The 16486-nt window shown below is 40.2% G+C and overlaps 1 protein-coding gene across 2 annotated transcripts in view; it reads left to right on the top strand.

Moving 5' to 3' along the window:
- The window catches only part of SYNPR (synaptoporin), a 294249-nt gene that overhangs the window by 231552 nt on the left and 46211 nt on the right, over positions 1–16486 (top strand). For both annotated transcript variants that reach the window (XM_018038467.1, XM_005695764.3), the window contains one exon: positions 7152–7350. In XM_018038467.1, coding sequence (XP_017893956.1) covers positions 7152–7350 — 199 coding nt within the window. The remainder of the gene's footprint in view (positions 1–7151; positions 7351–16486) is intronic.

Here is a 16486-nt window from a genome sequence, read left to right as displayed (position 1 = left end):
TCCACTAAAAAGAAGGGAAATAGTACCCACTTTATCTAGTTTAAAGGTATGAGATAATACACGAAAGCCTTTGGCTTGGTGACTAGCCTAGTATGGACTCAAAAAAGTTGTCAGTTAGTGATCAGCACCCAGCAGTAGCAGAGGTGGGCTTACCATCACTGTCCTAAGTAGCATCACCAAATGCCATGCTTCAGGTTCAGTCAGAAAACCAGGGGAAATGGCAGTGAGAGGGGACTTGTCCCTTTCAACCTTCTGTATAATCTTCACTCCCATTCCTCACAACTCATTACCATCCTGTCTTAGCTTCTCTAATGACTGGTGCATGGGGCTCAATAAATCCCTCGTGAATGAATAAAGGACTTGAGCTTAGCAGACATTTGCCTCTCTCTTTGCCATCTGGGTGATCTTCGGCGATTCTTTCAAGTTGTCTGACCTCCAGCTTTCTCATCTGTAAATGAAGAAGGTTGCTGGGAAGAGAAAATGAGATGTGTTTAAAAGAATATGTAAACTCACAGGATCTTGCAGTCATTTATGTTGCAAGTCATACAGGCTGAGCAAGTAGAGGTGTCTGCAAATGCACACGCAGATGTACTCATTATACACACACATACACACATATGACTAGCAAGAGAAAAGACAATCTAAAAACCAGACAAATGCCAGTATTTCCTGGTGGGAAGAGAGAAAGAAGTAGAGCAAGAGGATTTGAGTCTTTATCAGCTGGTGCAAAGATTGAAACAGGGGCTACAGAAAATTATCTTACGAGGAGAAGCGTGCTCAGCACCACGATTTGCCAGTTGCCTTCTGATCTCCGCTTGGCCACTTTAATCCTGGCTGTCAGAAATTCTGTGGCAGCAGCTTTCTCCCAAATACTTTAATGCCTCCTGCATTTACTCCTGGTTGGGGTCACCACCCTTGGGATGTGTCGTTACTGTTTTGCACTGCACCACCCCCCGGTATAATGTTAGGAGCTTAAGTCCTATTTTGCTCCGCAGCCGGTGAAACATACTGTCCACAGTTTCAAAAGTCTTATGACCAGATGCCCTTACTGGCACAGTGCTATCTGAAGATGAATCTGTGCTGTCCTTTACTCTCCTCCTGTGAAGAACCACAGATGCTATGATGATCACAGTTTCAGTACCTGAGGCAGTCAGGTTCATTATCCTCTGCTTACTTATAAAGCAAATGTTAGGATAACCCAGGACAAGATTTGGAAACTTGGATGCTTTTAATGACTTCCTATTTGTTGGCCTAAAGGGATTCAACTCCATCATTGCTGGGTACCTTGAATGATGCCTAATTCAAGTGCTTCAAGGTGGAAGCAGAACGAATGTTGGTTTAGAATCTTATTCAGTGAAAACTATCCGTTTATCATTAGATTAGATGGCATGGGAAAGCTGGCTCAGCCATTTTTATACAAATATTTGGCTGGAAATCTAAGGATGCTGTAATTTTTGAAGCAGAGAGGCAAGAAAGTGTCGTGCTTACCAGTATAGCTCCTCCTAATCTGCTTGCATCCAAGACTCACCTCTGCCGTTCACTTCCTATTTGACCTACAGTAAGCTCACTACCTACCTCAAGCCTGTTTCCTCATCTGTGTAATGGGGGCAGATAGTACCTACTTGAGAAGGCTGTTATGATCTTTAAGTGAGACACGAGCAGTAAAGAAGCTAATACAATGCCTGGAGGTTGAAAAATGTTGTTGGTGATTGACAAAAATATTTTTATTAGTAAAGTAACACCAGCTTGCTTAATACTTTTTCAGACCCTACAAATAGAACTAAAAACTGTGGGTGCCCAGCAGTTCCTTTAGTTTAACTGAAGCAGGAGTGAAATGTTTAAAAGGCTCTGTTTAAGTGGTTGGTAAATTTTTAAGAAGAAAAGGAAAAATCTATTCTCACATGAAGGTTTTTTGTGGATAGGCACAATGGAGTAAAACCCAATGAAATTCAAGTACCTCTTGATTGAGTCAGGCCAGCCGAGAAGGGCCTTATGCATTTGAAATCAACAAATTGGATTTGGCCCTTTTGCAGTCTCAGCGATTGCTTCCTGACTAGTCCCTCACAAGAACAGAAGTAGGCCCATCAGCTTCCAGATTCCATCAACTGACACTATCTGTACAGAAGAGGTTTCCCCTTGTTTAGGTTCTGAATGAATAATATTGCTTCCAAAGTTATTATAGCTGATAAACACATGGTGACTCTAAAATCTCTCTCTGCAAAATAAAGCATGCAAATTTATGCATATATATGTAACTATTGCCTAGAAGAACCTTTCTGGGAAAATATATATGTTTAGTAATAAATGCCATCCCATAGCATTCAAAGTGTTCAGTGACATGAATTATTATGCTCAGACCATTTTCAGCTGACATGCTCTTCCTTTATAAATGATGCCCCATTCCCTTCCATGGAACAGGCACCATAATACAGCTTCACTTCTGTTTCCCCTTGGTCCTGATTTTACCCGTGTGGCTTCAAGCTAAGTACCAAGCTATAGATAATTGGTATTAATAAGCACAGGGAATTTGTGATTTTTTTTTTGTCTTGTGCTTAAGCACCATTAACATTTACTGTAAATCAATACAATAAGTTAGCAATGAGGAAAATGTTGGTATTCAGCTGATTGCGTAGAAAAAAAATTATTTTATTCTCCCCCTCCCTGCTGCTCTCTGTGTACTCAAAACTTGCAGACCCAATCTGCCCATGTGAGCTGAGGGATCTGGTGCATTAGAAGCGTTGCAGATCCTGACACCTGGACAGGAGGTGTGCATGTTTCTAAATAGTCACCACAGGTGACATGGTCCTGCCTGTTGTTTTTGTTTTACATGTTGTTTATTATAGGGGAACCTTTCCAGTATTGGTCTTCAGATAAAGATTCACTCCGAGTATGTATCCAAAGAAAACAGTAATGCAAATAGAAAAGATATATGCACCCTTATATTCACTGCATCATTGTTTACAATAGCCAAGATATGGAAGCAACCTAAGTGCACATTAATAGATGAAAAGATCAAGAAGATGTGTGTGTGGTGGAAAGTTAGTCAAAAAAGAAATGAAGTCTTGCCATTTTCGACAACATGGACGAACCTAAAGGGTGTTATGCTTAGTGAAATAAGTCAGACAGAGAAAGACAAACACTACATGATTTCCACTTATGTGTGAAATCTAAAAAACAAAACATGTTCAAACATAACAAAACAGAAACAGAGTTATGGATACAGAGAACAGGAGAACAATCAGGTGATTGCCAGAGGGAAGGAGGGTGGGAGGGGCAGAGAACTAAATGAGGGAGATTAAGAGGTTGCAAAAAAAAATGAGTGACAGGTATGAAATGTACAGTGTGGGGAATATAGTCAATAACTATGTAATATCTTCATATGATAATATCATGGCTAGACTTATCATGGTGATCATTTTGAAAGGTGTAGAAATATCAAATCACTTTGCTGTACAATGGGAACTAATACAGTGCTATAGGTCACTTACATGTCAAAAATGAACAAACAGATTCATAGAAAAAAATCAGTCAGATTTGTGGTTACTGGGGGTGAGGGAGGAATTGGATGAAGACATTCAGAAGGTGCAAATTTCCAGTTATAAAATAAATAAATACTAGGGACATAATGTAAAATAGGATAAACATACTATATGTTATATGTGAAAGTTAAGGAAATAAACCCTAAAGTTGTCATCACTAGGAAAAATAAAGACGATAAAAGACCTGAGTCTCTAATCTGACCCACAGGACCCAGCACTGAGGGTCTCTGGCTACTTTTCCATCTCATCCTACAACGTTCTTATTCTTTCCTGCCATATTCCAGTTTCAAGCCTTATTTCATCATTTCACGTGTGCTGTACTCCTTGCTTTTGCGGAATCTTGGTACATGCTCTTTCATCTCTACTTTTTAACAGTTTTAACTGAAATATAATTCACATAGCATAGCATTCATTCATGTAAAATGTACTGTCAAATGACTTGTAATGTTTAACAGCATAAGGCTCTATCACCACAGTCAATTCTAAAGTGTTTTTGTTACCCCCAAAAGAAATCCTGTACCGCTTAGCCATCATCCCCAATTCTCACCAACCAGCCCTTGGTGAACACTAGCCTGCTTTTCATTGCCATGAATTTGCCTATTCTGAACATTCCCTTTACATGGAATCATGCAATCTATGGTCTTTGGTGACGGGTTTGTTTCACTTAGCATAATGTTTTCAAGGATCATCTATGCTGTAACATGTATCAGTACTTATTCCTGCTTATTGATAAATAATATTCCACCCTATGAGTATATACCGCATTTTATTTATCCATTCATCAGCTGAAGATGTTTGATTGTTTCCGCTTTGGGGCTATTATGAATAATGCTGGTATGAACATTCCAGTACAAGTTTAGTACAGACAAATGTTACCGCTTCTCTTGGATGTGTAATATGTACGAGTGGAATTGCTGGACCACGCCATAGCTCTTTGTTTACCACTTGAAGAACTGCAAGACTGTTTTCCAAATTATGGGATTTCCTGCTTTCTAATGAGTGTGCTGTTCTAATCCTGTCTTGTTATTCCAGTCTAATCTTGCTAACTCATTCCAATTTTATAATCATTTTGATTATAACCATCCTACTGGGTCTGAAGTCATATTTCATTGTGCTTTTTTCTCAACTTTTGGTCTGGACAGTTTTCTACTCACTTTTCAAGTTGCAGCTTAAATAATCACTTCTACAAGGAATCTTACCTTGACCACCTCATCCCCAAACTAGTCCTGGGCTCCTCTCAGAAAAGCCACTTTTTCCTCTCTAAACTCAAAGTTCAACATGTGCAGAGATGAACCCATATATATCTTTGTTCCCTACTTTATCCCCAGAATCTAGACACTGTGTGAACTACAGAGCTTCTTGTTAAAAATGAGTTGAATGAATGATCCATTACATAACAGTGAGAAAAAAAGGGGGGCTCATTATCTGAAAATCACCTCTATCACAATAATTAGCATGATTACCTTTTAAATTTATTTCATTTTTCAGCATTCCCACATATTTTAGTATGTCTGGCAAGGGAAAGAAAGAGTCTGTACAGTATAACCATGATGAATGCTTCTTTTTCCATGAGCTTTACTGCAGCTGTACACTTTTCTGGTTTATAAGAAACAGGAGGAGGCTCAGTATAAATATGCAAAATCAAATGGACAATGTAAACAGTTGTTTTTTTTTTTTTAAGTCAAACAGTAAATGAAGAAGAATAGATTTCTGAGACATAAGGGGGACTGGCGTTTCCTGTTTTGGTTGTCAACTAGGCTACTTCTAACAGTTTCAATTCAGTAGCTCTGGGACAGATCCCAGAATAAACATTTTTAGCAGGACTTACAGTTATGCTAGTTGTCCATGGGCTCTACTTTCTAAAAAATTCATCCTAGTTAATATTTTCAGTAATCAACAGAAGCAAATTAACATAACAGTTTAAAATTTTCTGGCCCTATTTACTAGCCTTGTGGTTTAGCACAAGTCATTTAATCTTTTTTAAGTCTGTATGTTCATGTATGAAGGGGGAAGGGACAATTAAGTGCCTACATCATAAGGCTTTTTTGAGCATCAAATGAAATAATACATATAAAACATAGTATCTGGCACATAAATGCTTGGGTATGTTAGTTGTATTGGTATTACTCTTTTTTATTTTGTATTATCTAGGAGAATGTACACAACAAATCTGTTTAAAGGAATTAGCTTTTGCTTAGTAAGAGAAATACTCCTTAAGCTTAAGTTGGGAATTTATCAGATTCATCAATGGTTTTATTATCATTGTTACTTTTATAGGTAATTTTTCCAGATGGTCCTTTACTGATATTGCTAACGCTTGTTCATTTCTATTTCCAAGTTCCTTCCAATACTCAAGAAATGATTTAGGCATTTCTGAAGAAACCTAATTTTGGCTGCTATACTACTACCCTCCAAAATCTTGTTTTTCTCTATTAAGTAATAGAGAAAGGGGAGGAGAAGAGAGCAACAGAGGATGAGATGGTTGAATGGCATCACCAACTCAGTGGACATGAGTTAGAGCAAACTCTGGGAGATAGTGAAGGATGGGGAAGCCTGGCATGCTGCAGTCCATGGAGTTGCAAAACGTCGGACATTTCTTAGCGAATGAACAAGAAGAAGTCACTATGACCCTGAATGCTATCCTGATAGATCTTATTCTCTAAAACAGAAATTCTCAAAGTCCAGTCAAACTAGGGTCTATCAGTCACCTTACAGAATCAAGAGTGTTCGTTTGCTTATCCAAGTCCTGTTTACTGAATATCTAACCAGTATCAGGGATTCGTGATTTACAGAGAAGAAATCAAGATCCCAAATCCAGAGAAGACAGAAAAAACAAAAACAAACAAGAAAATACATCACCAAGGCAATGTAGCTGGTATTGAGTGCTATGAATGACATTGAACAGGTTGATGTCATAGAAATGTCTAAGGGAAAGGAGCTATTTTAGAGTAATTGTCAGGAAAAGACTCTCCCAGGAGATGACATTTTGAGTTGTCACTTGAGGGCTGCAAAGGAACCAGCCATGGGCAATGTCAGGGAACAGAGTGACTGAGGAAAAGAGAATATTCAGTGAAAAGACCCTAAACCAGGACCTGATGGATCATGTTTAGGAGTTAGGGTATGAATCCAAGTATGGTGAGAAAGCACTGGAGAATTTCAGGCAGAGGATGTCATAATCTAATCCGTCATCGATTTCAGGTTCGCTTTCCCCTTCCCTTCTTTCTTGTCTTTCATGTAACTAGCTACTGTGAAGCCCAGTGGGATGATGTTTAACCGTAGTATCCACTGCCACAATTTCAACCGCAACCTCTGTAAGTTCTCATGTCACAGAGGCATGCCATGTGAGGTCCCAAATCAAATCTCACGTTAAGGTTTCTTGATATGAACCATTTTTAAAGCCTTTATTGAATTTGTTAAAATATTACTTCTGTTTTATGTTTTGGGTTTTTTTGGCCCCAAAGCATGTGGGATCTTGAACTCCCCAACCAGGGATCAACCGCCTGCATCGGAAGATGACCACCAGGAAAGTCCTCAGATCTCACTTATTGGCATTCTTGCTTTCTCTCCTTGGCATGTTAATGATTCCCCTCTCTGGTATCTCTGATACTTTAGGTTACACCAGGTGACCTTCGAGGTGCCCACCTGCGAGGGGAAGGAGCGACAGAAAGTGTCCCTGATTGGTGACTCCTCGTCCTCAGCAGAGTTCTTCGTCACTGTCGCCGTCTTCGCCTTCCTCTACTCCTTGGCTGCCACTGTCGTTTACATTTTCTTCCAGAACAAGTATCGAGAGAACAACCGGGGTCCACTCATCGTAAGTGGTTTGCTTTATGAAATAATTTTTTCTGTCGTTTCTAATTTCTTTCTTCCAATGCTTAAGGGGCTTACCCGAGTCCTCAGGGCAGGTGTTTGAAAAGCAATCACATTCTTTTTCATCCAGATCCCTTAGATCTAAAACGAAAATATGATGCCTGTCATTCTTTTGTGCCCCTGTACTGGAAAAGTATCATTAGAGTTGCTAGAAACTCTTCTGAAATAGATGGTTGGAAATCTCATGAGGTCATGGAAAGAGTAATGAGGCTTGCTGCAGATTTATTGGTAATTCCAGTGTTATGGAATTAATTGACCATTTTTTTCTCGCTGGTTGTTTAGACAGTGTGACTTGTACTTACTTGAAATGTGTTGTTCCTCTAGTATGTGATAGACTGGTCATAGAGTGGTTTAGGGTTAGCCCTCTGTCTCTGAATTTCACCCTCTCTCTCTCTCATCTTATCTCTTTCCACCACCAACCCTGGTGACTCAGATGGTAAAGAATCTGCCTGTCATACAAGAAACAGCCTGGTTTGATTCCTGGGTCAGAAAGGTCGCCTGAGGGAGAGCATGGTAATGCAGTCCAGTATTCTTGCCAGGAGAATCCCATAGACAGAGGAGCCTGCAGACTACAGTCCATGGGTTCGCAAAGAGTTCGACATGACTGAAACAATTTAGCATGCACATACCACCAACCCCCGCTACTTTCTGTTCCCTTACACAGTAGTTCAAGGACTCATCTGGGTGAAACCAAGCTAGCAGGGTTGCAGCAACTCCTGGAGCGGTACATGGTGTAGGTAACTTTAAAGAAATGTATTTCTCAGCCTTCACATGTACATTTGCCTAAAATTTATCTTACTGAGAATGCCCTGCTTCTGAAAATATCTTTCTTAATCACCTACTCCCCTTTTATAAAAGAAAAGTATCCTCTTTTCAGTTCAGTTTAGTTCAGTTCAGTCACTCAGTAGTGTCCAACTCTTAATGACCCCATGGACTGCAGCACGCTAGGCCTCCCTGTCCATCACCAACTCCCAGAGTTTACTCAAACTCAGGCCCATTGAGTCGGTGATGCCATCCAACCATCTCATCCTCTGTCATCCCCTTCTTTCTCCTCCCACCTTCAATCTTTCCCAGCATCAGGGTCTTTTCAAATGCGTCAGCTCTTTGCATCAGGTGGCCAAAGTACTAGAGTTTCAGCTTCAGCATCAGTCCTTCCAATGAATATTCAGAATGAATTTCCTTTAGGATGGACTGGTTGGAACTCCTTGCAGTCCAAGGGACTCTCAAGAGTCTTCTCCAACACCACAGTTCAAAAGCATCAATTCTTCGGCCCTCAGCTTTCTTTATAGTCGAACTGTCACAGTCATACACGACTACTGGAAAAACTATAGCCTCGACTAGACGGGCCTTTGTTGGCAAAGTAATATCGCTGCTTTTTAATATGCTATCTAGGTTGGTCATAACTTTCCTTCCAAGAAGCGTCTTTTAATTTCATGGCTGCAGTCACCATCTGCAGTGATTTTGGAGCCCCCAAAAATAAAGTCTGACACTGTTTCCACTGTTTCCTCATCTATTTGCCATGAAGTGATGGGACCAGATGCCATGATCTTCGTTTTCTGAATGTTTAGCTTTAAGCCAACTTTTTCACTCTCCACTTTCAGTTTCATCAAGAGGCTGTTTAGTTCTTCAATTTCTGCCATAAGGGTGGGGTCATCTGCATATCTGAGGTTATTGATATTTCTTCCAGCAATCTTGATTCCAGCGTGTGCTTCATCCAGCCCAGCATTTCTCACAATGTACTCTGCATAGAAGTTAAATAAGCAGGGTGACAATATACAGCCTTAACATACTCCTTTTCCTATTTGGAACCAGTCTGTTGTTCCATGTCGAGTTCTAACTGTTGCTTCCTGACCTGCATACCTCTTGATTTCTCAAGAGGCAGGTCAGGTGGTCTGGCATTCCCATCTCTTGCAGAATTTTCCACAGTTTATTGTGATCCATACAGTCAAAGGTTTGGCATAGTCAATAAACCAGAAATAAATGTTTTTCTGGAACTTTCTTGCTTTTTCGATGATCCAGCAGATGTTAGCAATTTGATCTCTGGTTCCTCTGCCTTTTCTAAAACTTGAACATCTGAAGTTCATGGTTCACGTATTGTTGAAGCCTGGCTTGGAGAATTTTGAGCATTACTAGCGTGTGAGATGTGTGCAATTGTGCAGTAGTTTGAGCATTCTTTGGCATTGCCTTTCTTTGGGATTGGAATGAAAACTGACCTTTTCCAGTCCTGTGGCCACTGCTGAGTTTTCCAAATTTGCTGGCATATTGAATGGAGCACTTTCACAGTATCATCTTTCAGGATTTGAAATAGCTCGGCTGAAATTCCATCACCTCCACTAGCTTTGTTTGTAGTGATGCTTTGTAAGGCCTTCTCAGACAGCCATTTTGCTTTTTTGTATTTCTTTTTCTTGGGGATGGTCTTGCTCCCTGTCTCCTATACAATGTCACGAACCTCCGTCCATGTTCTTCAGGCATAGTGCATAGTTCATACTTCATATAGAGCTTCTCCATCTTTGGCTTCAAAGAATATAATCAATCTGATTTCAGTGTTGACCATCTGGTGATGTCCATGTATAGAGTCTTCGCTTGTATTGTTGGAAGAGGGCATTTGCTATGACCAGTGCGTTCCTTTGGCAGAACTCTATTAGCCTTTGCCCTGCTTCATTCTGTACACAAAGGCCAAATTTGCCTGTTACTCCAGGTGTTTCTTGACTTCCTACTTTTGCATTCCAGTCCCCTATAATGAAGAGGACATCTTTTTTGGGTGTTAGTTCTAGAAGGTCTTGTAGGTCTTCCTAGAACCGTTCAACTTCAGCTTCTTCAGCATTACTGGTTGGGGCATAGACTTGGATTACTGTGATACTGAATGCTTTGCCTTGGAAATGAACAGAGATCATTTTGTCATTTTTGAGACTGCATCCAAGTACTGCTTTTTGGATTCTTTTTTTGACGATGATGGCTACTCCATTTCTCCTAAGGGATTCCTGCCTGCAGTAATAGATATAATGGTCATCTGAGTTAAATTCATCCATTCCAGGCCGTTTTAGTTCATTGATTCCTAAAATGTTGACGTTCACTGTTGCCATCTCTTGTTTGACCACTTCCAATTTGCCTTGATTCATGGACCTAACATTCCAGGTTCCTATGAAAAATTGCTCTTTACAGTATCTGACCTTGCTTCCATCACCAGTCACATCCACAACTGGATGTTGCTTTTGCTTTCACTCCATCTCTTCATTCTTTCTGAAGTTATTTCTCCACTGATCTCCAGTAGCATATTGGGCACCTACCTACCTGGAGAGTTCATCTTTCTGTTCCCTTTTTGCCTTTTCATACTGTTCATGGGGTTGTCAAGGCAAGAATACTGAAGTGGTTTGCCATTCCTTTCTCCAGTGGACCACATTTTGTCACAACTCTCCGCCATGACCCATCTGTCTTAGGTGGCCCTCCATGGCATGGCTCATAGTTTCATTGAGTTAGACAAGGCTGTGGTCCATGTGATTAGACTGGTAGGTTTTTGTGGTTATGGTTTTCAGTCTGCCCTCTGATGGAGAAGGATAAGAGGCTTATAGAAGCTTCCTGATGGGAGAGACTGACTGAGGGGGAAACTGGCTCTTGTTCTGATGGGCAGAGCTATACTCAGTAAATCTTTAATCCAGTTTTCTGTTGATGGGTGGAACTATGTTCCCTCCCTGCTATTTACCTGGGGTGAGGCTTCCCTGGTGGCTCAAAGGATAAAGCGTCTGCCTGCAATGCAGGAGACCCGGGTTCGATCCCTGGGCCGGGAAAATCCCCTGGAGAAGGAAATGGCAACCCACTCCAGTATTCTTGCCTGGAGAATCCCATGGACAGAGAGCCTGGCAGGCTACAGTCCATAGGGTCGCAAAGAGTTGGACACGACTGAGTGACTTCACACACTCACACACGCAAACTATGGCAGGTAATGAAGACAATGGTGACTCCCTCAAAAGATCCCATACATGCACTGCTACACTCAGTGCCCCCAACCCGGCGGCAGGCCACCACCGACCCACGCCTCTGCCGGAGACTCCCGGACACCCGCAGGCAATCTGGGGCAGTCTCCTGTGGGGTCACTGCTCCTTTCTCCTGGGTCCTGGTGCACGAGGTTCTGTCTGTGCCCTCCAAGAGTCTATTTCCCAGTCCTGTGTTAGTTCTGGCAGCTCAATAGTGGGGTTAATGGCAACCTCCTCCAAGAGGGCTTATGCTGTACCCAAATCTGCTGCACCCAGAGCCCCTGCCCCTGTGGCAGGCCACTTCTGACCCACACCTCCACAGGAGACGCTCGAACACAGTTCTGGCTCAGTCTCTGTGGGGTCTCTGGGTCCTGGTGCACACAAGGTTTGTTTGAGACCTCTGAGCGTCTCTGGCGGGAATGGGGTTTGATTCTAAATGTGAATTTGCCCCTCCCATTGTCTTGCTGGGGCTTCTCCTTTGCCCTTGGATGTGGGGTTTCGCCACATGGCCGATCCAGCAAAGCACAGCCACTGCTCCTGACCTTGGATGTGGGGTATCTCCTCACGGCCACCGCTCCTAACTTTGGACATGGGGTATCTCCTCACAGCCGCCACTCTTGACCTTGGACCTTTTACATCCCATATTTTACACCCTTCTTTTACATCCCAAATATTTCTACATGGTACATTGTTAGGTTGCAAAACATTGGAGGCACTGAAAAAAAAAAAGGACAATTTGAAGTATTGGTGTTGATATTGACAAAAGTGACTGATTCAAATGCCTAGGTTATATATCCTTTTGCATGTAAGAAGGTTTCCAATTTTTTCCTTTCAATAAAATAGAAAGTCTTAATCTACTGATGAGCTGATAGATCATTAATAGTTTTGATGACAGATCACTATGTGATCTGGAACATATTACTCAGAATACATTCAGAGAAACTAATGGCATCATTATAATAAAACCCCATTCATTCTCATCTACTCATTTATGCCAGCAAGCCTTCTCAACACATCTATATAACAAAAATTAAAAATTAAATTTATGCTGAATCATGTCCTATTTTAGAGGTAAATATGTGTCCCTCAAAAATGCATAAACCTAAAAAAATTCATAAACTAGTTGAAGAAAAAATAACCCCATATAATTCTAGTAAAAATTTTACTTTTAAAATTTGATAATTATTAACATTTATAATATGTTTATGTTGTCTGGGATTATTATGTGCATTAATAATATTTTTAGTGATTGTGCAACTCAAAAGAAATTTTTGATACTTAAAGCATTAGGGTTATGGGTAATCAAAAAATAATTTAAAATTAGATATGTATTTTTGTTGCAAAGAAATATAACAGAATGATTGATAAAATCATCCCAAGATAAAATAAATAAATAAATGTTATATGAGGCTGTGAATCAGTGTAGGAAGTATAATGGAAATACAAGTTCAAAGAGAACAAAATGAAATATAAAATTTCCAACTGTTAAAAAGGTGTTTGTTTATTAAATTTTAAATGGGTAATAAAGAGTATCAACTAACAATTTATCTAAAAATGGATATAACAGGATATTTTTAAATATCATTATTTATGCCAGAAATTGCATTCTTGCAACTGTTTAGCTTTTAATAAAAAGGAAATTATATGTCAACTTCATACAAATAGGAGGAGTTTTTACAGATCCTTTTAAGGAGTATGTGAGTGAAATACAGATCTCTCATCTATACATTAGGGCTTCCCAGGTGGTGCAGTGTTAAAGAATTCACCTGCCAATGCAGAAGACACAGATTCAGTCCTTGAGTCGGGAAGATCCCCTGGAGTAGGAAATGGCGACCAACTCCAATATTCTTGCCTAGAAAATTCCATGTACAGAGGAGCCTATTAGGCTACAGTGCATGGGGTCACAAGAAAGGCAGACACAACTTAGCAACTAAACACCAAGAATCTGTATATTACAGAGACCAAAGCCTTAAAATAAGTATGTTTGAAGGGTCACTGGGAGAAAGCCCTATCTGTAAAACATCATGATTAAGTTTAAAGGACTGGGGGAAAGATGTATAGCACTTTGGTATGTTACTTTGGAAAAAGAAGAGTAAATCAGCAGAACTTGAGCCCTGGACAAATGTCTCCCCATACCCAAATTGGAGCTACTGCTCTTAATGATTTAAAAATATCTCTGACAGTATCACTCACCTTGGGCTTATTCCTCCCTGATGTGCAGGTAGATACACCAAAGAGGTCAAGGTATGTGTGTGTATGTGTATGCACCGTAAAACTAACACGCATGCACCCGTTCCTGGATACATGTGGACACTCTCAAAGAATTCTAAAGTCTAAGGAAATACTCTTGACTTCCAGAGAGAAGAAACTGACTCAGCTGGTTTGCCCGTAAAGTAGGGAAAGATCTGTTTTGTTATATAAAACTACATTTTCCTCATACGAAGTGATCTTGGAGAAGCCATGCTATTTTATCTCTGTGTAAATAGTCTTTCCCATCAACCAGGATATAATGAAATCCTGAATTGTGTACTACATTGAGTAGGCTTTGTTTTATTAGATCGTAGAAGAAGGGGAGGAGTGCAGAGATAATTCTAGTAATAAAAAGGAAAAAGCTCCTAGGTGAAACTTCGGTGATATTAAAAAACCAATATGCTCATTACTTAGCAGATGAAAGTTAATTTAAAAGTTAGCCCAAATCCTAAGAGTCACAGAGACAAAATGAATGCAGACAGTCAGCATGACCATTTGCAGCTGCAAATGGCAAGCCTTTCCATTTCTAATCCCTCCACAACAGGCCCTCACCCTTAACTGTGAGTCAGCTGATTAAGGCCAATCCACAGTGTGAGCAGAATCTCACCAGGGTAGTTCATACCTAAGAAAACCTTCAAATACTGAGCTAACAGTAGCTGTACTTTTTAAAAAGCCAACCCTATTTATTCAGAAAGATAGTTCCTGATCAATATTTGTTCCTCTGATCTTGGTGCTATTTTTTTGTTGTTGTTGCTTTGTTTTCTACAAAACACATTTTTCCCCCTTTATTCTGTAGTTTGGGATTCTCTATAATCCTCTAGGACATGACAGGACACAACATGCATAGATAAGATTGGCGTGGAGGAAAGTGATGGGGATGGTGATAGAGTTTATAGTAATAATACTATGAACTGGTATTGGTTGATATACTGTTTAAAGTTGATTTAATACTCAAAGCAACTGGTTTGTATTGTTATCCACTTTTATAGATGAGGAGAGGGAGGCTCGGAGAAGTTACCTAATTAACTCTCCCAGGTCACATCACTAATAGTCAGAGGGTAGTTTGAACCCAGGTCTCGCCAGATCTGGGGTCCAAATTCACAACTACCATGCAAGAGGGTCCAAAATCCTAACAGGCAATGTGCTACCAATTTAGAGGGGCATAGGTGGGTAAGACAAATTGATCGATACACCTGGACAGCTCCTGTTATTTTCTTGCTCTGGCTGTAGAGGAACCAAACCCTAGATCCCCTAGAATTTTCTGCTCATTTGACTGTCATAGAGGATTTTTACAGTTTGCCTTCAGAATCCATGTGGAGTTATAGAATGACTGCCATGATGCAAGGATCACGAGAGTGTTCTGCTGTTTATCTCTGTTGTACATGGAGGCTGTTAGTAATAGGAAACAAGCATTAAAATGCCAAGATCAATGGCTATTATAAATCAGAGACTTATCAGGACTGATTCCTTTACATTTGCAAGCAGTTGTAAACAATTTTAGGCAGACTGGAGCCAAGTTATCAATGGCTATTTTTTAAGGTATCTTTTTCTACTGAATATGCTTGACAAGATTGTCCACCTTGAAGTGAAAATGAGAATATGAATATCTTTAGAAGAAACATAATTGTTAATGACACAATAGCAAGAAAATCAGACCAACAGAACCAGCCAGCTACTGTATGTCACTACAGTAACTGCCTTTGCCATCTTGTACAGATGAATAAATACCATTCTCAGAAAGCAGAAGTGACCACCTGAATGGTACATGATTGTGGAATTGAATTGTCACCTCTGGTTATATCATTTTGTCATGTTTCCTACAGTACAGTTTTAAAGCCAATCTCCTGCCTATATTTTTGAGTCAGGATGTTCTGAACCATTTTCAGATCTCATGTCAAATAGTGACAATGTGAGCCTTTAGGTTTTTTTATTTTTGTTTTTAATATTAATATAAAATTGGTTAAAAAAAAAAACAACTTAACCTTACAGGGCTGACAATGTGCTCTCAGAATGAGCACCTAATAAACACCACCCCACATTTTGGTGAATCCTTGTCACGAGAGATTCGGTTTAATGTTACGGAGAATCAATATTCACCTGAAGATTTTGTGAAAAGGGAAGAAGCTGCGTTATTCAAGGTCTCCTTTTCCCATGAAGGAGACCAGGTTGACTGGAGGTGGTTTATGGGATTAGAAATGTTTGCTGACGTGCAAACCGTGAGTCACCTTTGTTTTATGCCTGATGCATTTCTAATGTTTTCGTATTTCCCATCCAGCCCCCAAAGAACCCTGAGAAAGAAGTGGCACGATTACAGTCAGCCTCAGTCTACAGATTCCATTTGACTCCTCTTTATGTAGCACCAGTGCATTCTCTTGGCAAAACGCTATTAGCCTTTGCCCTGCATTCCGTATTCCAAGGCCAAATTTGCCTGTTACTCCAGGTGTTTCTTGACTTCCTACTTTTGCATTCCAGTCCCCTATAATGAAAAGGACATCTTTTTTGGGTGTTAGTTCTAAAAGGTCTTATAGGTCTTCATAGAACCGTTCAACTTCAGCTTCTTCAGCGTTACTGATGGGGCATAGACTTGGATTACTGTGATATTGAATGGTTTGCCTTGGAAACGAACAGAGATCATTCTGTCATTTTTGAGACTGCATCCAAGTACTGCATTTTGGACTCTTTTGTTGACCATGATGGCTACTCCATTTCTTCTGAGGGATTCCTGCCCACAGTAGTAGATATAATGGTCATCTGAGTTAAATTCACCCATTCCAGTCCATTTTAGTTCTCTGATTCCTAGAATGTCGACGTTCACTCTTGCCATCTCTTGTTTGGCCACTTCCAATTTGCCTTGATTCA

This window comes from Capra hircus, chromosome 22 (genome assembly GCF_001704415.2).
Source record: "Capra hircus breed San Clemente chromosome 22, ASM170441v1, whole genome shotgun sequence".
Classification (NCBI taxonomy): domain Eukaryota; kingdom Metazoa; phylum Chordata; class Mammalia; order Artiodactyla; family Bovidae; genus Capra; species Capra hircus.
Note: the sequence above shows the minus strand (reverse complement) of the source record. Positions and strands in the feature narration are given on the sequence as shown.